At 34.2% G+C, this 21,474-nt stretch overlaps 1 protein-coding gene across 1 annotated transcript; it reads left to right on the top strand.

Moving 5' to 3' along the window:
- The first annotated feature begins 9,000 nt into the window (after window positions 1–9,000).
- On the top strand, window positions 9,001–16,753 carry LOC142611834 (protein arginine N-methyltransferase 7). The gene is made up of 14 exons (XM_075783974.1): window positions 9,001–9,442; window positions 9,546–9,795; window positions 10,329–10,454; window positions 11,031–11,195; window positions 11,278–11,396; window positions 11,492–11,571; window positions 12,097–12,356; window positions 12,481–12,717; window positions 13,026–13,099; window positions 14,474–14,567; window positions 14,666–14,815; window positions 14,944–15,018; window positions 16,136–16,232; window positions 16,367–16,753. The coding sequence occupies exons 1-14, from the start codon at window positions 9,093–9,095 to the stop codon at window positions 16,522–16,524; spliced, it is 2,235 nt and encodes a 744-aa protein (XP_075640089.1). The 5' UTR covers window positions 9,001–9,092; the 3' UTR covers window positions 16,525–16,753.
- Window positions 16,754–21,474: the final 4,721 nt, after the last annotated feature.

The following is a 21,474-nucleotide window of genomic DNA, read 5'->3' as shown; positions in this document are numbered from 1 at the left end:
TTGAGACTCAATTTATAGGCTCTAAATCGACTCTCTAAGACTCGAGATGTTAGTAAAATATATAGTTTTTGAACAATGCCTATTATTTTATTGTTTGGAAATTAATATTAATTTCCAATTTTGGCCCAAAAGACCCTTCTCTTGTATTTTACACAGTCCAGTCTCAGGCAGTCCCTCTCACCCATGACTTGGTGTTTTGGGCCTCTTGCATGCACAGATCAGTGGAAATGGAAGGTGGTATGGTGGCTGGGTCGCGAAAGGTAGTGAGTGATGGTGGCTAGGTCTAATTTAGGTTTTGTTTTGGTCTCAATTCAAATATGATTTGGGGTTTGCTTGGGTCCCAATTCAGATCCGGTTTGGGTTTTGGTTGTGTATGATTTAACCTCTCTATCTCTCTCTCACACACACACACATACAGTAAATCTTGGTGATGGATTGGTTGAGATTTGTGTTTGTGATTTTGTATCCCTATGAATTTGTGTTTGTGATCTGGTTTTCATTTATGAGACGGCTAACAGCTTGTGGGTTTTGATTGTGAATTTCATGCTTGAAAATTGGTGGCTGTGCAACGGTGTGTGTGGCTAAAAATGGTGGAAGAGTTTGAGGAGAGAAAATGGCTTGCCGTTGGGTTGGAAGAGTATTTGGGTCTTTGGACTATGTTCCACTTAAGCAAGAGTCACATGCAACTCATGGGATTGAGCTTTCCATCCAATATAACAGAAAATTTGACTTCGGGTGCAAAGTGTAACAAAAGTCATAGTTTAGGGTGCAAAACGTGCATCAAAAAGTTTAGGGAGCAAAGTATTATCTGGGGTAAAGTGTAATTTTCCCCTAAATATATAGAAATATCTAAATAGCAATAGTGTATGTTAATTTTTAGGAAAAAAGATGTGTCAAAATTTTTAAATTTATTAAATTTTTTAGCAATAAAAACTTGTGTCGATGTCATTTTGGCAATTAGAAAAAAAAGAAGACTAAGTTGTGTGGGGGAGGGGGGGGGGAAGTAGTTTTATTTTTTATTTTTTTAAAAGAAGAAGTTATATTAGTTCTAAAAAGCAAAAGAAGTTGTATTAATACTTGACTTACAAACATGAGAGAGAAATGTGAAGAAGGGAGAAAAAAGTTTAGTGACCACAACTTGCTGCTATTTTACTTTGGCAATTAGGGAAGAAAAAAAAAACAAGAAATGTATGTTTGTTGGGGGGGGGGGGGACAGTTTTTTTTTATTATTTAAAAAAAAATTGTATTAGTGTTTGACTACTAATGTGAGAGAAAAATGTGGAGGTGGAAGAAAAAGCTGTTTTTCTTTTTTAAAAAATTTAGCTCAAATTTAGGAGTTTTTAAATTAGTTATTTTACATATCTAACCCTATTATTTAAGTTTTACAAAAAAGTAAGTTTGAGGGTATTTTAGGTATCAAACAAACTGTATCTTTTTATTATATATATATATATATATATAATTTTTATTTTGAAAATTTTTTTTTGAGAGAGTTTCAACCTATGACATCCACTCCCGATAATAGCTCTTTATTATCAGACCAAGACACCAATCAGTTTTTTGTGTAAGCGGTGATTAAACCCCAGATCTTTTATACAATTATCAAAGACTTTATCAGTTGAGCTAACTAGAACCCACATTTTGAAAATATAATTTATAAGTGAATAAATAAATTTAAAAATTAATAGGAGAGTGATCCTATTTTTATGGCAATGTTTTAGTGTGAGATAGAGTTTCATTTTTACCGAATTGTCATTTAGTTTTGTCTCTACTTAAACATAGGGGTGTAAAGACATTTTTTAACTAAAAAAAATTAGGAATCCAGAATTGTCATTTAGTTTTGTCTCTACTTAAACATAGGGGTGTAGGGACATTTTTTAACTTTAAAAAAAAATGAGGAATCCAAATAGAGGAAGCCCCTTAAGTAATAGTATAGACTAGTCTCATCACACGCTCAAAGCGCGTGTGATGAGGTTTTTTTTTTGTTAGTGGTTCTACTTTGTAGAAAAAAAATTATTTATTTATTTATTTATTTATTTTATATATATTTATTTATTTTGAAAATATAATTTATAAGTGAATAAAGTAATTTGAAAATTAATAGAAAAGTGGTCCTATTTTTTAGGCAATGTTTTAGTGGAAGTCAGAGTTGTATTTTTATCAGATTGTCCTGTAGTTTCATCTCTACTTAAACATAAGAGTATATGAGTATTTTTAAATTAAAAAATGAGGAATCCAAATAAGGGAAGCCCTTTAAATAATAGTATAGACCAGCCTCATCACACGCGCTTCGCGCATGCAATGAGGCTCTTTTTTTAGTAGTCTTATTTTGTAGAAAAAAATTGTATTTAATTATTTTATATATATATATATAATTTTGATTTTAAAAATCTAATTTATAAGTGAATAAATCAATTTAAAAATTAATAGAAGAGTGATCCTATGTTTTAGGCAATGTTTTAGTGGGAGTTAGAGTTGCATTTTTACCGGATTGTTGTTTAATTTTGTTTCTACTTAAATATAGGACTATAGGGGCATTTTTGAACTAAAAAAATGAGAAATTTTAATAGGAGAAGCCCCTTAAATTGTAGTATAGACTAGCCTTATCACACGCGCTTTGTGCGTGAGATGAGACTTTTTTTTTGGATTAGTATTATAATTTTTCACTTATTTTAATTTGAAATTTACACTTATTTTTCCACAAAAATTGTAGATTTAGAACCACTATTATGGTCAAAAAATAAGGCTAGCTCTAAAAAAATGAACACAAAATAACATTGAAATATGTTTTTTCTTTTTCTTTTTCTTTTTTAATAGGAAACCGTGGGTGGGATTTTTTTAAAGAAGGTGGCATAGTTTTATTTTTTAATTTTTTACCGAACTTAGGATGGGTATTTTTAATAGAAAACGATAGGGTGGTTTTTTTTAGAAGGTGGGATGGTTTTTTTAGGAGAAAGTGGGGATTGTGGAGAGTTTTTATTTTTCACTTTTTTTTTTTTTGCTAGTAGTCCTATTTTGTATATTTTATATATATATATATAATTTTTATTTTGAAAATCTAATTTATAAGTGGATAAAGAAATTTAAAAATTAATAGGAGAGTGATCCAATTTTTTAGGCAATGTTTTAGTGGGAGTTAAAGTTGCATTTTTACAGGATTGTCCTTTAGTTTTGTCTCTACTTAAATATAAGGCTGTAAAGGCATTTTTAAACTAAAAAAAATGAGGAATCCAAACAGGGAGCCCCCTTAAATAATAGTATAGATATAGATATACATTTTTTTATTCTATTGGGAAAAAAAAACATAATAAAAAATGAGAGCTTGAAAAATGTAGCTTGTGTGAATTATTAAAAAAGGGTTGGAAAATGACAAAAATGATAATTGGTGAGTAGGTGAAAAAAAAAAAGTGGTGTGGAATTAATTTGGGGAGAAGGATTGAGATCAAGTGCAATAGCCCTAGTTACTGCACCAATGTAATTCCTTTTTAATGGTTGTGATAAAAAGTTAGGAATGTTGCTTTTAATATTAGCCATTGGATCAAAGAGTTTTAAAAAGTAAAAAAATTAAAAGATAGAAGTTAGAAGAGGTAAAAGAGGAAAAAGTTGAAACTTTTTGTGAGGGATTTAGAAAGTATTGCAGAGTACAATTGCTCTGACTATTGCACAGATCCAAATCCTAGGGAAAAAACTATCAATTTTCACCCAAGTTTTCTCCCTAATTTGGAAAAAAAACAATTTGATGCGCCCAAGTCCCCCTCCCCCCCCCCCTCCTTATTTTTCCTTTGTTAACCAAACAATGGAAAACTCAATTTTCCACCCAAAGTTTTCCATCCCCTCATCACCCCGAACCAAACACAATGTAAAAGATCAAGTTAAAATAATAAATAAATAAAAGAAAAACCTAACGTTGTCATGCACTATCAAGCCTATTTAAAGAAATATCTAATATGTCTCTTAAATATAAACATCATTTAATATTGTTTGAATTTTCTTGTGAGCCTCCAAGTTCTTTACTTTATTCCTCATCTCTGGCTATTGTACATCTACCATTTGCTACCTAAACACTCTCATGCGTAATTGCATATAATTATTATTATGCAGTAAATATCAACTTTTGGACATATGCAAAGGATCTTAGTTCTTGATGAGAATCAATTTTAATCTTGTAATACCCTGATTTGATTTATAATCATCACTGTCATCATCATTATTAATATAGAGTTGAGGTACTATATGAGCGTGCATAGTAAGATGGGAGCAGATAATTTTGTGGTATTACAAAATAGGCGAGAAGATTAAAGTTTTAGTGTATACAATTTAGTGCGGTAGTTAAAATAAAAAATAAATAAATAAAAGAGGAAGATGTCTTCTGGGCCTCTTGGAGACTAAAGAGATAAGTTTAAGTGGGTTTTAAACTATAGCGCACTAAGCCCACATCTCTAATGCATCAAATATAAGATAGATGAAGAGATAAATTAAGGTTTTTCATAGAAAGGGATTCATCACTAAGGAGGCTAGGAGGTGTATTTTTTCTTGGAGTTAATTGAAGAGGCAACCAAAGAATCCAAGTATGATTTCTCATTTGTTAGAATCAAAGAATTAAAAAGTTAGAACCTTATCATGGAATCGGTAGTGATGGGTAAATTGTTTAAAACGGGATTGTTTACACTATAAATCTTAATTTGTATAGATGATTTTACGTTCTTCATTGGGTTGTATACATATTAATTCCTAGGTCGCAAATCCTAATTCAAGGAAAACATGGCTTTTATGTTTCCTGGTGGTTATATAGATTAGATTGGCTTAACTTTTTTTTTTTTTTTATAACTTTGGGATTATAAAACCACGGCTTACGTTTAAGAACAAAGCCACTGTGTGTATTCTAGTACAAGCCGTAAATTGAAAAAGGTATGTATATGGCTTTACTTCTCCTTTTGGTTATATGCATATTAAATCGTAGGTAGCCACTGTGAGTATTTTAGAACAAAGCCACGGATTACGAAATTCAATTCATTTATATAGCTTTACATTTTCATTGGTATATATAGAGACTAAATTTTAGATTTAGCCACCGTGTATATCCATGAACAAGTCATGGATCAAATCTTTAGTCATGAGGTTTTCACCTTTTCAACTGTGCTTATATGTATTAGGTGGCTTTAACTTTTGGGGTTATGTATATTTACTTAAATCCTAAAGTATTAGCTGCTGCCTCTGAGTTTTGAGAAATGCAAGGAAACATTATTGATTAGAATATTATTGGCTAGAGAAACTTTATTTTGGTGTTAAAAAGTGTATTAGTTCAGCAAAGTGTAATCTTAGTGAGTCAGTTTGTATAATTTGATAAGCCATATATTTTGTGGGAGATATTAAGTGATTCTCATGGTTGATTATAGGTCCTATTTAAGAGTGTATTGATACTTTTGGCAGGTGTTTCTGCTGGATTTTCAGAGTGATTCAAGTGCAGTAATTATGCATAATATGCACAAGTTTTGTCCATTAGGTTCTTAGAAGTTAAAAGTTTTAAAAAGTTTTGTATTTCAAACTTATATTTTCTAAAGTTTATCAAAAGTATTTTTACATCATTAAAATAGAAATTTCGACTATTAAATAATGTTTTAAAGAGAAACTTTGAATTCTAAATAACGTTTTGAACGCCCGAATCTTAATTAAAAGATGATTTATAAACCAAACTATTTTCAGAAAATAATTGAGTTTCAAAGTAAGTTTTCTAAAATGGTTCTTGTTCTTTAAGTTTGTTTAAAACCAAGTGATTTCAAAGTCATATTCTTATTTTCTAAATGGTATTTAAGACGTTTCTTTTAGAAAATTGGGTTTTCAAACTTACCCAAGAATTGTAAAAATATTTATATAAACTCTTCAGTTGTTATTCATTCCCTAAAAGAGTCAAGCATCCTTTGATTTATGTTTCAATTCAATATTATGAAATTCAATTTGCCTCTTTATATGGAGTAATTATTAATATTAAGAAAATTATTCTATTTTGTATAAACTTTGCTTTTGTAATATGTGACTTAAAATAAGTGTCTTTAAAATTGATTAGGTATATGTGTAAGCCCACTCATAGGGTTGTATGTGAGAATAAGTGTTGATCCCTCACCAAAAAGGGTTAGATGTTGGTATCCGCTCACAGGATTGTATGTGAGAATATGTGATATGTTTATATGTGACACTGTGCTCTGATCAATTATATGTATGTGTTTTCGAATGATTTTAAGATGTGATTACATACGTATTAAGTGATTCATTATATGTTTTGGAATAATTATATTTGATATCATTGAGTGAGTTTGGGAAAAATCAAAACACTCGTGTTTTGCTTGACTCTATGTTGTTGTGTATTGTATATAATTGCTTACTAGATGTGTGGCTCACTCCATCAATTACAATTTTCATATTAAAGTTTAGTTGGAGAACAGAACCTTTGGATTGCTTTGTAAGGTGCAAGGTAGAGCGTGTGAGTTTTTAGGCGAAGTCAATAATACTTGAAGTCTTAAATGATTATTAGTTATTTTTATTCCGCTTTAGATTTCATAGTATTTTGGAGATTATTCTAAATTATGGATTTTAGTATTGTAAAAGATTTATTAAGAGCATTGGTTATTTGGAGTTTTATTGAACTATGTTTAAATTAATTATGTTTACTGAGTTATGTAAGACTGGCAAGTTAGCCATGCATCTAAATTCATGTTCCATGGATTTGGGTCGCGACAAATCTACTATTACGACTAAATTTAAACACATTTGATGTCAAATTTCCTTTCATCACGTTGGTTGGAGAGGCTGAAGTCATAATGTAAGAAGCAGCACAACTAGTAACCTGGACATAAATTAGTTTTTTTATATTTAAAAAAAGCGCAAATAATATTAAGTGTTGATTGTGAAGCCACTCCCTTCTCATATGAGCAAGATTCAGAGGACACACTCATCTGGGCTCATTCAAAAAATGGCTTCTTCTCTCTAAAAACAACTTACCTGATGGCTAGGGGTTTAAACCTCCTGAACTTGGATATTGTGTCTATAGCTTGGGTTTGGAAGACTGAAATTCCCCCTAAGATTCAGTTTTTCCTATGGCTATGCCTACACAACAGCCTGCCCACTGTGGATTCGTGGAAGTGCTGGGTTCAAGAGGTTTAAACCTTAACCTAAGATGTACAATATGTCATAAAAGCAATGAATCCATAACACACCTTCTTAGGGAGTGTGAAGTAGCACAAAAATTTTGTCAAGAGTTGCAAGTGCCTTACTACCTAAGAGAGTCCTTTAAGCTTCCTACTGTTGAGTGGCTTGAACTAAACTGCAAGACTGAGCTAACCTCCAAATTTCTGGGCATCCCATGGAAGCTGCTATTTACAATGGGAGTGTGGAAACTTTGGTTACAAAAAACAATTTTGTGTTTCGAACAGGTAAGTTGGATAACCTAATGCGGAAAAGATGTATCCAGATGAGTGTTAAATTCTTCTCTGTTGGTATGGAGGCAAAAAGGAGAGCATCCAAAAGCATCATTCCAGTTGGATGGGTGAAACCACAAGAAGGGTGGATGAAATTAAACTCAGATGGCTCTACCTTAGGAAGCTTAGGAAGGGCAGGGGGAGGCGGTGTTATTCGCAATCATGAAGGAGATTGGGTACGAGGGTATGCTAGAGCTCTTGGCAATACCAACAGCATAATTGCAAAACTATGGGCACTTAGAGATGGGTTGAAACTGGCAATGGAGCTCGGGTTGAACAACCTCATTATTGAGCTTGATGCTTTAAGTGTTGTTATTCTAATGAACAATAATTCTAAAAATTTGCTGATGGAACCCCTTCTAACTGATTGCAGGAACCTATTGAAGGCAATCCCAAATAAACGGGTAACTCACACTTACCGCGAAGCCAATCAATGTGCAGATGCGTTGGCTAAGCTAGGAGCTAATTCCTTATCATCTTTTGTAACCCACCGCCTGTGGTGGAGAGTATCTTGGCTTTGATAAAGCTAATATGCATTGTAATAGACTTGTTAATTCCCAGTTTATGAAGTAATCTTGTTTTACTGAAAAAAAAAAAAATTGAGTGGAAGGAAGATGCCAAACTGTTCGTATAAAGATATTAGGATAGATAGGATTTGATAAAAAAAAAAATTATAAATAATTAGATTCCTTTGTTTTGGTTGATGGAGCTACTCCAATAATTGACATATTTATAAAGGTCGAACATTCTAATAATCACTTTGATGAAAGATCTCTCTCTCTCTCTCTCATCCTTAACCATAACACTTGCAAAACATTAAGAATGTGTGTGTTTGTTTCTAAAAAAAAAAAAATGAACGAGTAATTGTCTCATATTACTTAAGAAAATGTATTGTGTGTAGTATAACTTACTTCCCTTTTCTTTATGTGTGTATGCATTTGTTTCTCAAAAAAAAAAAAAAAAAACAAAGCAAACCTGAAATTTCAAGCATTAATCTCAAAAAATTTAGGGTCAATAATTGACACACTAGTTAAGGTGAGTTACATGTATTTTTTTTTTGCTATATTATTTTATTTAAATTCATACTCTTTGCTACTTGTTAAATTGATATACCATGTTTAATTTTTTTTGTCCTTTTCTACATTTTTGTTGTCTATCATCTTGAATCTGCTCACTTTTTCCCATTGGTTTATTAATCACTCATTTATCATTTTCAATTGTTTAATTTGCAGGCTTGAAATTTTGCACTTACACGTTTGTTAGAAATTTATTTTTTATTTGTTCAACATTACCTATAAAGTTTAAAAATCTAATTTATCACCTTTTTGTTTTTATAATTTCTGACTTTCTTTATAAAGTTTAGAATTGTGAGATATTCATAAAAAAACTAACGAGTAGATGGAGGAGCTATAGTGGTATTTTTTAAACTTTTGGGATTAAAACTTTAAGAGAAAAACTTTAAGACCAAATGGTGTATTTTAAATAAAAAAAAAAATGGTGAATAGGTAATAATAAGCCATATTCAAGGTCAAAACAAGTTTGTAAAACCCTTAACACTCTCTCAAGTAGAAACGCCGTCGTTCGAAATCGCTCAACTGTCATGTCTCTAAACCCACTTCCATGGCTTCTCTAATCCCCACAACACTCTCTCTTCACTCCCGGCTAACCCGTTTGACCCTCACTCTAACACAAACACCTCAACCGCTCCTTCGCTTCAAGGCCACCCGAGCCATGAGCTCCGAGTCAACTCAGCGCGCCTTCCAGCTCAGACTCGACCCACTCACCGGCAACTCAGAATGGATCGTCATCGAAGAACAAGAACAAGAAGAACAAATTTCAGACAATTCCCAGAAACCCTTTTTGGCTACGACGTCGTATCTAGACATGCTCAACGACTCTCCTCGTAACAAAGCCTTCCGCCAAGCCATCGATAAAACCGTTACCCAACCCTGCCACGTCATCGACATCGGGTATTTCTCAAAAAAAAAACCTTAAAAATCACATCAATTACGTTACGTGTCGTTCTCTCATTGGGCAAAAAATTTTATGAATGTGTGTGTACTGTGTGTGCAGTGCTGGGACTGGGTTGCTGTCAATGATGGCTGCCAGGGCAATGTGCAGTGGGGACTCATCAACGACATGTCGTAGTAGTAGTAGTAGTAGTGAGGGAATGATAACGGCGTGTGAGTCTTACTTGCCAATGGTGAAGTTGATGCGCAAAGTAGCGAGGCTCAATGGCATGGAAAGAAAGATTAAAGTTTTCAACAAGCGCTCTGATGAGCTCCAAGTTGGCGTTGATATTCCTTCACGTGCAGATATTCTTGTGGGTGACATTACATTGATTATATGTACCATCAACTTTGCAATAAGTCTAATGACGCAACAAATTTCACCACTGCTGAGGTAATAGGCTGTGATTAGTGTACAATAAAAGTGTTGTCAGGTGATCCCATGTAACGGTGACGTTGCATTAATTACAGCCTGCCACCTGAACAAGTTGTGAAATTTGTTGTATTCTGTAGCATTGTTGATCAATTTAATCGTCTGGCAATTTGTTGTTAGGCAACATCAGCCATCTAATGTGCTATATCAAGCAGATTTTTTAAAGGGCATATAGACAGGGGGACAAAACTTTAGAGACATGAAATATATTTTACTATTTCAGCCTCTATGTTTTATGTAGCATTCTGAGCTTCAATTCCCTTGTTTAAGATGGGGGTTGTTAGTGAATTATTGGAGCCACATTTGATTGTATATAAGATGAATAACTGAGTTTCACCAAGTGTTGTCATTTTGAGCACACACTTCTTTGGTTAGTTCCCTTGTTTTATTGGGTCTTGCCATCTGTAATTGCAGGTTAGTGAGATACTGGACTCGGAATTACTGGGTGAAGGGCTAATACCATCTCTACAACATGCACATGACATGCTGTTGGTGGAAAATCCACAAACAGTGCCGTACAGAGCAACTACCTATGGCCAGGTGTTCAAAAATACTACTTTTCTCGTTTCTGAACTTTTTTTTGACATATTATTCTCCTTTTTGTTATTTCTGTCTTTCTATTAAGATAAAAGTTGACATGCTATACAGAGCTTATGATATGCATGTTCTGGTCTTGAATTTGTCCTCTTAAGAGTGATCCTAGTTTTTTGGATTTATTATACTGAAGGATAGTATTAAATGGCAATGTTTCTGAAATGCTTTCCTGCTACTATGAAATTTGTGACATGTAAAGCAATTTGCTTTTACTCTAAAAATTGTCCGTGCCTAAGTTTCTGTGTCTTTCTTCTGAGATTCTATTTTTGCTTTATCATATTATGTAATTGTGTTTATTGATCTTATGGTGCCTCACAGACATTTGTAAATATGTTACACTTTTTTTTTTGTTGATATATTGTAATTATGTTACACTAATTAGTAGTACATTATTATGGTATCTGTTAAGTTTATTTTTAATTTTACTTCTCTAGGTTGAGATGGATTTCATTTGATCATTTCAAGGCTAACACAGCTTGGCCTCCCCCCCTCTCTTCTTTTCTTCTTCTTGCCCTTACTCAGTTGGTTGAAAGCAAATTTTTGTGGAAGCTACATGATTTACATAATAATGAAGCAGACACAGGGGATGGCATTCATCTTGTTCCAAGTGGGTTGGATAGAATTTTACATGTCAAATCCCAACAATATGCCATGCATTGTGATGCAATAAAAGAAGAAATAAAGCTGGTAATGTCATTTATTACTTATCAGCAAACTTCATTGGAAATTACTAGTGGTTTAATTTCTACTTAAATTAAGATTCATCCAGCTGTCAGAACCCTTCAAAATTTTTGAATTTGATTTTTGGAAACGGCCAGACAGTCATCGAGAAATTGAGCTGCACATAAAGGCGACTAATGATGGTAGAGTTAATGCTGTAGTTTCATGGTAATCGCATCTGTTCTCCAACAGTTATTCTCTGTGGCAGTATTCTTTCCTAGGATGGTTCTGATGCCTCTGTGTGTCTGTTTGTGCATATTCAGGTGGGTACTTCAGCTTGATTGTGAAGGGACTATCTTTTATTCTACTGCTCCTGGATGGATAAGTTCAGCAATGAACACAAGTTAGTTATATATACGATTCTCTTGTGATTGGAAGCATTTTCATTCTAGTTTCTGCTGTAATTATACACTTACTGTGCTTAGGAAGTTAGGCCACTTGGTAAAGAAGTGTATTTTCAAGTGACTGAGTCACCGAGAGAATGTTTAAGAATGCTTGCCCTATGAATGTTGTTAGTATGAAATATAATACTTGGGACAAAATACTGAACATATGTGTTTACCTTTTCTGGAATTAATGTTTTCCCAAACCTTGTTTGCATCCATCATCCATGCCTTTGAGGAAATATGTTGATGGTGTGAACTACATAGCTAGCCTTTTTGTTGATATACAGTCAAGAAACTTTTGTGGGTAAATGAAAGTTAATCATACAAGTTTAGTTGAATGGCGCTGTTTCAATGCCAGATGCTGCTTTCTGGTTCACCCTTAAGAATTTTACCTAGGGCTTCAGTTACTAGATAAATTCCTCAGTAGAACTTTGTACTTTCATGCTCTTGTAACTTATAAAGGTGGTTTGATGCTTCATCAGGTGCTGGGCATTGGTGTGACCATTGGAAACAGTGTGTTTGGTTTGTTTCAGGAAAAGGTATGTCCGTCTCCAAGGATGAAGAGGTTTATTTACATGCTGTTCATACTGAAACTAGCATCCTTTATAATCTCAAGACCAATGTCCCGAGAAAAAGTGGCTTTGACACTGGGGATCCACAACTCATACTATCACCAGAAAGAATAGCAATTTATGGAGACAGAGAATGGAGACAATCCATGTTTCAAGCCTTAAGAAATGCTGTAATCTCTCTCTTTCTCCAACATGCATGCATACACCTGTGCACACATTTACGCAAACTTTTTCTCATCCTTGTTATATTTTTCCACATCTTTCACCTTTTCTAAATCAGAGTATTCTTTACAGTTGCAGGAAAGAGTTAATTCACTATGCATTGTTGCTGATGATAGTGTTTTCCTAACCCTTCTTGTTGCACATCTTTCAAAAACATCACATGTAATATCATTGTTTCCGGGGCTGAGGGACAAGGGCGCCCAATATTTGCAAGCTGTTGCTGATGCAAACGGTTTTTCAATGGATCATGTTGAAGTTCTTGAAAAGAGGAAAACATGTTTAACTATGCATGATACACATCAGAAAAAGGTAATTCCATCCTAGTTTGCCAGGATACCTCTCTGACATGCTTTGAAATATTATTCTTTTTTTTTTTCTTCTTAATTTAAAACTTATTTTCAGAATAAAACCAGCGGTTTAAGATGCCAAAGTTATAGGACCCCAACCATGTGGTTATACGTGTTTGCATATTACTTAATAGCATATCTTTGGTTGAGCATTGTGACATTTATCCACTATTCTTTGAAAATTTTGGCTTGATTAAATATATTACTCCAAATTACTATTAACCAGTTATAATTTGGAAATAAACAATTTGTAATTATGCTCTTATGCAGGTTGATCTATTGATCGGAGAACCATTCTATTATGGAAATGAGGGCATGCTTCCATGGCAGAATCTGCGGTTTTGGTAAATTGAATTATTATTTGATCCTGCTATATTTTATGCTTTAATGAATATCTATGGCATGTGGATCTTTGAATTGGACTCTAGTAAAGATAGCTTGGAGTCTCTGAATATTAACAACACTTTGGATCTCAAAACATGCCTACTTTATTTAGCCCTGAACTTTGTAAGGTGTTGTGTGCATCTGCTTTTATATAGTATATTCTATAATGGAATTAGTATCTTCATTTATTGACAAACGATGCATCAGTCATGAAGAACCTAGGATTTATGTATTTGGCCTCTTGGCCATTATTAATGTAACTCATTTTATGCTAGATATTAAAAAAGTCACACACTTGAGAACCTATTCTCACAGCTAAGATTGGCAGTTCATGTCTGTTGACAAATAATAGCATTAAATAAGCCAATTGACATATTTAAGATGTGCCAAACGTGTGCCCAGTTGAAACCTGTGGGTTTGAAATTGCATTACTGTTTTGTACTTGGATGAAGATTAGGTGTACATCTGTCATCTGTTGATGCTCATTATTTGGGTAATATCATCCCTTCAATAACTGATTGCAGCTATCAACAATTTGCTGCCAAAAAAATTTACTAGCATGAACATATGCTTTCTCCAAAAAGTATCAGTGATACTGACCTCCACTTGTGCGGTCCTAATGATTGTGGTTATATCTGTTGAAACTTTTAATTTTAGTTTAAATTTCCATCTAAAATATAAGTTTATTTCAGGCATCAACTATACCTCTCAAAGGTTAGAGTGTAAATATGAAAATATGCTTTTTCTTTGCAGCATCAGATCCTAATATAATTTTAATTTGCAAGATTGGTGTATGGTTTTGTGCTTAAATCATTAATAGCTTAATTTCCTTATTAAGAATTCATTCATTCAACAGAAATACATGAGTTTTTATGGGTTAACTTCTCTCATATTATAATTTTGTACAGGTGGATTTATAAAATATTACTAGGTATACTTCTAGTGAGGCAATGAAAGTTCTAAAGTTTCATTACCTCGTGCGTTAATTTGATCTGTTAATAAAAAGTGTGTTCTTTGCTTATTTGGTCCCGCATCCTAATGCTCTTTATCCATCCATTTATGAGAACAATTCACCTATCTGAGAATTTATTTCACCACTAAGACATTCAGGATATTTAGTCGACCTTTGTTAATATTTGTTTTGTCCAGATTTGCTTAAATCATTGCCTCTCCAAAAGTTTGTTTATCACCATCCTTTTCTGTGGAAGTGTTAACTGAAAGTGGTCTGCTGTTAGTCCAAACACACACACACACACACACAGTTATACTCCTTTTGTTTTCTTTTTCTATTTTTTTATCTATTAATTCCTTTGTGTTTTTGGTCTGGGTTTAAGGAAGGAACGGACTTTGCTTGATTCTGTCCTCTCCAAAGATGTACTGGTAATGCCTTGTAAAGGACTACTGAAGGCTTGTGCAATGTCTCTCCCTGTAAGTTAATGTTGTACTTGTGTCATTGTGTCTTATTTGTTTGAACGAATATAGTGATTGTTTTGATTAGATTCTGTGATTGGAAAACTTTTGTTCAGGATTTATGGAAGAGTCGTCGTTGCTTGAGTAATATTGAAGGTTTTGACCATTCAGTTGTAAATACTACCTTAGGGGCATGCGGTGAATTGCCTGCACCAGAAGAGGGTCCCTGTTTGCCTTTTTACATCTGGCAGTGTGGAGAAATTAAGGTAATCAATGTTCGTAGAATTCATTTTTTATGAAGCACATCTTCTCTGTGACAAAAGAAGATAAAATTCCTTTCTGGATGAAAATAATATCATTGTCGCTAATGAGGCTTCTTTGAAAAACATTCCAGGAACTCAGTGAGATATTTACCATCATGGAGTTTGATTTTTCAAAACCAATAAAACCATGTTATGGAAAAGCCCAGGTATTCCACTTGCGCCTTGTAAACAAAGTGGCATTTTCATCCCAAAACAAAGTGGTATTAGACTTGGACATTCTTGTAAAAATTTGGTCATCTGGTGGCTAATATTAGTCCTGATCTTCCAATATCTTTTATGGTGGTTTATATTCTTAAATTTAGTTGCAAAACACGCCAAGAGCCTTGTAGCTCAACTGGCATTTCTTGGCATTTTTAATTAAGACGTCTAGGGTTCAAATCCTGCCCCAACTATTGAATTATAAAAAATAAAAAGTTTCAAAGCACATGTGAAAGAACATATTGCATGTTCTATTGTTCTGCGTTAAGGCATCAGACATGGTGAACCATTGCCTCATTGTTATGTGTGCACCAATAATGGATTAATCTATATGCATTTCTATTATGGCACCCTCAGCCTTATTAGGCAACAGGCATGGTGAATTGTTGCATCAATGTCTCTTGAGCAACCATGATGAAACAATTTAATCATGGGATTTTAATGGTTTCAGTAGTGTCCATGACATAGTGGAAGGTTTGTGCTCTGGGTACAACCTTTTCAGTACTAATTATGACATAGCCTACTGATTGAATCAGTTGGTGAGTTGTGTGTGGCATCAAATGGGCAAACCTTTTGTTCATAATGTAACATCCATAGACTAAAAATGACTGAATTTGCTATTTTTCCCATTATAAAATTCTTTTACATAAACATTCACTTTGTGGCAATCAAAACAAATGTGATTTGTTTTTTTCCACAGTAATACAACAACCCAGCCTTAGGCCCCAAAGTTTTTTCCAACAGCATATGTATTCTGTTCCATCATTCTATCCTATTTGAAGTCATATTCTTAATTATCCCTTTAATTGACATGTCATTTTTTACTAATATTATTTTAGGTTTTCCTCTACCATGTTTCATTTCCTCGACTTAAATCAATTTACTCTTCCTCGCTGCTCCAACAATAGTAACGGTTGAATATTTAATATACTTGGATTATCAATTTTGTTATTCTTATTGAAAATCATTGCTTGGTAATGGTAAACTTAACCATGATAAATATTTCATTACGTTCTAAGGACCATATCATACTGCTTAATTGATTATTGAAAGTGTTTATTTTAGGTTGAATTCACTGAGCCTGGAATTTGTCATGGCTTTGCACTATGGATTGATTGGGTGATGGATTCAGATAATTCCATTGTGTTATCTACAGGGCCAGGTATGGTTTAACTCCATGTAGAAGTGGCTAATAATTAATTGGTTACTTGATACTCAATCATATCCCACTTTCTCTTTGCAAAACAATCTTTAGTAGGTCTTGCTTGTATTAAACATTTTACATGTTTGATTCAGATAAGAGATATTGGAAGCAAGGAGTAAAGCTTCTGGCAAACCCTGTTGCAGTGGGAATCCATGAATCAAGAAAGACGGTGGAACATATTTCTACAGTAATTGAAGCATCTTTTGACCCGTTCAATGGTGAACTCATCATCAGAAACAACTTCATATAATGTCCACTGTTTTTTGGCATTCTAGCTGTTATATGCGGTTCTTCTGTTATTATGTAGTGACAAATAAATTATAGACCAAATGGTCAATTGTTAAAATATTTGTTGCTGTGTATTTAAGAGTTTTTATAGAAATTATGCTCTGACAGCCTGCAAAACATCCCATCTTCAGAGTTCTGTACTTCTCATTAATGCGTGGTCTATTTAAGATTTGTGATTTGGAGGTGCAGAATTTTTGTTGTAAATATGATAGCATTTTTATCGCCTTTGGGTGAGATAAGAATAGCATATGTTTTATAGAGCAGCACCTCATGTAAATCATTCAGGATCATATTAGATAGAGCACATGTTGTTCTGGTGAGAGGATTTAAGAAGAACCAGAATGCAACGCAAGTTTATTCATTGAATATTTTCACTCCCCATGTGAAAGTTCAATGTACAGTTAGAAGCTAATGGACTGTGAAGATAAGGGTGTAGTTGCTCCTGGTGTTGGAGAAAACTCCTGAACTTAGAGATAAAATAAAGCCTTTTTATCAAGCACTCAATTGGGGAAGGCAATTCTGTGTTCCTTAGGCACGATAATTGGCATCCAGAAGAACCTTTACATTATTATTTTATTGTCACTAACTTATTCCTGCTATTCTCACATTACTATGTTTTTTTTATTGAGAAAGTGGTTTATATATTATCTTTGGTTGGTAGCAAACATATCTTTTTTTTATTTTGTTATATTGTGCCTCCTGCTATAACATATTTGTAACAGCATCCTCTGCCGTGGGCACGTGACTAAGATCTTGGCAAAGGGGTCCTAGCTTGCACACAAGCTGGCTTAAGGTAAGTCTCAATTGAGTCAGTCCTGACTTTCCTACCCTAGAACTATTGGGTCACAACGTGGTAGGAAGCAATCCAACCCAAAAGTACAAAAAAGCTCACCACATTTAAATTGACGACTCCGCTGGGGAGTTGGGAAAAAACATGAGCGTTGTGCCATCGTAGGCAGAGTCAAGACCAACAATGCCTCACTAGCACCAACCCAACCAGGTGGAAGGTGTTAATAGTACGAGGGCTGGACCACAACAGTAGTAAAGAGTTCCTGCTGATAATGTGAACTTTTTCATCGAGGCACTGCAATCTGTGCAGCATTCCCAGTAGTAGATAATGGAAGAAATCCGCCAAATGAAAGTAGACAAGACAAAAGAAAAAGGAAGTCAGCATCACCCCGAGCATGCGGTAGACAAGGAAGAAACCCCTACAGGGGGTGGTCCGTAGAATGTGGAGTAGCGTTTCATCACCATGGCCGAAGTTGCAGCACTTCTAGAACAAGAAAGGGCCAAAGCACCTAAGGAAAGGTTTTATACATGACGGCCTCCTTATTTGGTGAGAATACTCAGCAAACCATATCCTGAGAGGCATGAATCTTGAACTTTTGCACAATATGATGGCAGAAGGGGAAGTGCTATCAAACATGTAAGCAAGTTTATTGATACCCTTAGTCCCTACGCGACAAATGTGGATTTGTGTCTTCGGGAATTTTCCAAATCCTTCTATGACTGTGTGTATACTGGTTTGAAACCAGGGTCAATCCCAACGTGGGATGACATGGTAGACGTGTTTTGCACTAAATACTTCCATGGAGAAGAGACAGTAATGCTTGCAACTTTGTAAGCAACCAAGCAAAGAAGCGGTTAAGATTTAATGGAATACATTAAGAGGTTTAGAGGCATAGCACTTGACTGCTATGATCATTGTGAGGAAAAGACATTTATAGAAATGTGTATGGGTAACATGATTATGGAATATAGAGTTGTTTTGGAGAATTTAGAAATCTCCCAGTTCGCACAATTGTTGTAGAAAGCCAAGAAGATCGCCCAATCAGTGAGGCTAAGTTTTGACAGGCCTAAAGAATGGAGGACCGCTCCACAAGTCATGGCGGTATCTACTGGCGAAAAAAAGAGGAAATCAGATGGGAGGGAGTATGAGACCCCTCCACCATTGCCATATACATCAAAGGAGCTAGATGTGCTCTTGGATAAATGGATCGTAGATGGGGTCTTCAAACCTAACCAACTTTCCAGGGAACCTGCCGAAGAAGAGCAGAGAGACCCGCATTTCTGCCATTTGCACAATTATGTGCAACACCCTACCGCAGATCAAGCCATTTAGGTTCATTCTTTCAAAATAGGCAATTTCCATGGTAGGATTTCCCTATGAGATTGCTCACATTGGAGATTGGTTCCCTTCTTGGACTTACATCTGCTAAGGAACCAAGTACAACAGACTAATCCCCCTTCCCTCTTTTATTGTAATTGATTAATCATTAATATTATTCCTTTTTTTTTTATTGTCAACTTATTCCTGCTATACTCACATTACCGTGTTTTATTATTGAGAAAGTGGTTTAAATATTATCTTTGGTTGGTAGCAAACATATCTTTTATATTATTATTTTTTTATCCTGTTATATTATGTGCCTCCTGCTATAGTATGGATATAGGATAATTTATGATGTGGCTAGTTCATTTCATGCTGAAGTAGCTAGTATCAAACAAATGAACAAAGGGATTGTCGAAATGGAACCCAACAAGGTCAGAAGATATTGTAATCATTCAAAGCAAATTGTTTCAGTTAAAAATGGAACCCAACAAGGTCAGAAGATCTTGTAATCATTCAAAGCAAAATGTTTCAGTTGAAAATGGTGGGTGATGGTTGATGATTCAGTTTCTTGGCTTCTTTCTAATTCAGGGCAGTTTACTAGTGCCTCTGCTTGGGAGCCTATTTGATTTAAGAAATTTGCTCCCTGCTGGTGATGGAGATTGGTCCGATTCCCTAATTCAATTCCAAAAAAAGTGCCTTCTTTAATAGCGTTGGCCATCAAAAATAGATTATCTGCATATAACAGAGTTGTGTGTTGGGCTTAGGCCAAAATGACAAAATACCCATTTCGCTCAAAACAAGTAGCAAAATACCTCTGTTCTGAAATTATTTAGGGATATGCTCTTGTTTAAACTCGATTTTTTTAAAATCGAGTTTCAATAAATAAAAAAAACTCGATTCGCCCAAAATCGAGTTATAGGCAAAAAACTTGCAAAAACTTACATGGAACTCAGTTTTTGCAAGTAAATTGATTTTGGGTGAATCGAGTTTTTCATTGAAACTTGATTTTTAAAAAATCGAGTTTCAAAATAGGGGCATATCCCTAAATAATTACAAAACAGGGGCATTTTGCAAGAACTTTTGAGCGAAAGGGGTATTTTGCCATTTTGGCCGTTGGGCTGTAGAAATTTCATGGAATCATTTATTTTTTTAATTTCTTTCTCTCAAAGAATCTGGTTACAGATTTTCATATGCTGTTTGGTTGAATAACCTGTTTACTACTGATTGATGTAATGCAGTGGTGTGCCAGAGATCTCAAAGGTGGGGGTTTCAAAGTAATTTCGTAAGCTAGCTCTTTCTGCTACTATATACCATTTATGGTTGCAACGAAAAATTTGAGTTCATAAATGGCCTTATCAGATATGAAGAATATCTTGAAGTTGATCAAATTGGATGTCAAAGTAAATTGAGTTTTGTAAGGGAGTAAAGAAGCTTGTAGTAAACAAATATCTATACTGCTATCTTTACCAAGGATGCATATGTTAATGCTAGTTTTTGTAAATCCAGGACGTAGTGCTTTCTTGTTTTAGCTGCAGCTTGATGGTTGTTAATCTAGGTGTTTGCAAAGTCTTTGCTAATTGTCTTGTAGCCACTAGTATTGTAGTTTTAAACGAATTGAGCTATTTATGAACAATTTAGGCTTGACTTGTGTTGGGTCAAATAATTAATTTATTGACAGAATGCATGGCAAATGGGAAAAAGTCATGTGTAAAGGAAGTTTTAATATAATTGTCAAGTAATAGGTAATTGTCATAGATAAGTGCTCCATTTCTGCAAGTAACATTGTTCATTGATTTTTTTTTTTTTTTGGTAAATAAGTTGAAAATAGTAGGATTCAGTTGATAAGACCTAACATAACTGAAACTCTCTCTAAAGCTTCAATCTCTTTCTTTTTCTCCCACGATCCCACCTCTTTTATGCCTTCTATCCTTCTCTCTTAAAAAAAACACATACCAAACACATAGTTTTTTTTTTCTTCTATATTTTAAAATATGTTATTTGAAACATGATATCAAACACTTTTTTTTTTTTTTTTAATGAGTATTTTAAACACGTGTTTTCACAACACTTCTTAAACCACTGCTACCAAACAGACATTTATCGTTTAATGTTTTTCAGACTAGATAACTCAAAAATGAAGGGAAAACATAGTTTGTGTATAGAGCAAATAAAAATTGAGAAACGTGCAAATAGTAATTTAGTAACGAGTCAAATTTTAACACAATGGAGGCCTGTCCAGCACTACTAGCAAAGCGCTTGCAAGCTTGGGCAAGGAACACTTTATACATGTTCCATAGCAGCAGCGGAAGCTCCTACAGTCTGGTGGGCCGTGGCGATCAAAATTGCATGGAATGCAGCCAATCCATTATTGAAGGTGATGCCAAAGATGTGATCAGAAGCATTTCAGATAGTTCCAAGCAAGTTAATTGGAAAATTTGGCTGGTGATCGAAGTAATTCGAAGATGTTCCAAGCTTTAGTTTTCTCGGTTCCCAATGTAATGCCAAGCATGGTTGTCAAAATCCCGATCTGGATCCTACGATTCTACGATCTCACCTGCTCAAAACGATTAAGATCTTTCAAGGATCTTTGCGATCGTTCAGGATCGATAGGATCACACGATTTTGACGATCCCAAACGACCTTTATTTCTTGTAATGTTTTTAAACTTAATAGATTGCTCAGTTGGACTTAAATGAAAAATAAAATCCCAATAGACCAAAATTTTCAACTCTAATGTAGAGAGTGTGCCAGTTGGATCCGAATAAAAAATATTCTAATAGAGTGTCATGTTTTGAGATT

The sequence above is a fragment of the Castanea sativa genome, chromosome 10 (genome assembly GCF_040712315.1).
Source record: "Castanea sativa cultivar Marrone di Chiusa Pesio chromosome 10, ASM4071231v1".
NCBI classification, from domain to species: Eukaryota; Viridiplantae; Streptophyta; class Magnoliopsida; order Fagales; family Fagaceae; genus Castanea; species Castanea sativa.
This window is presented reverse-complemented; position numbering and strand designations above follow the sequence as displayed.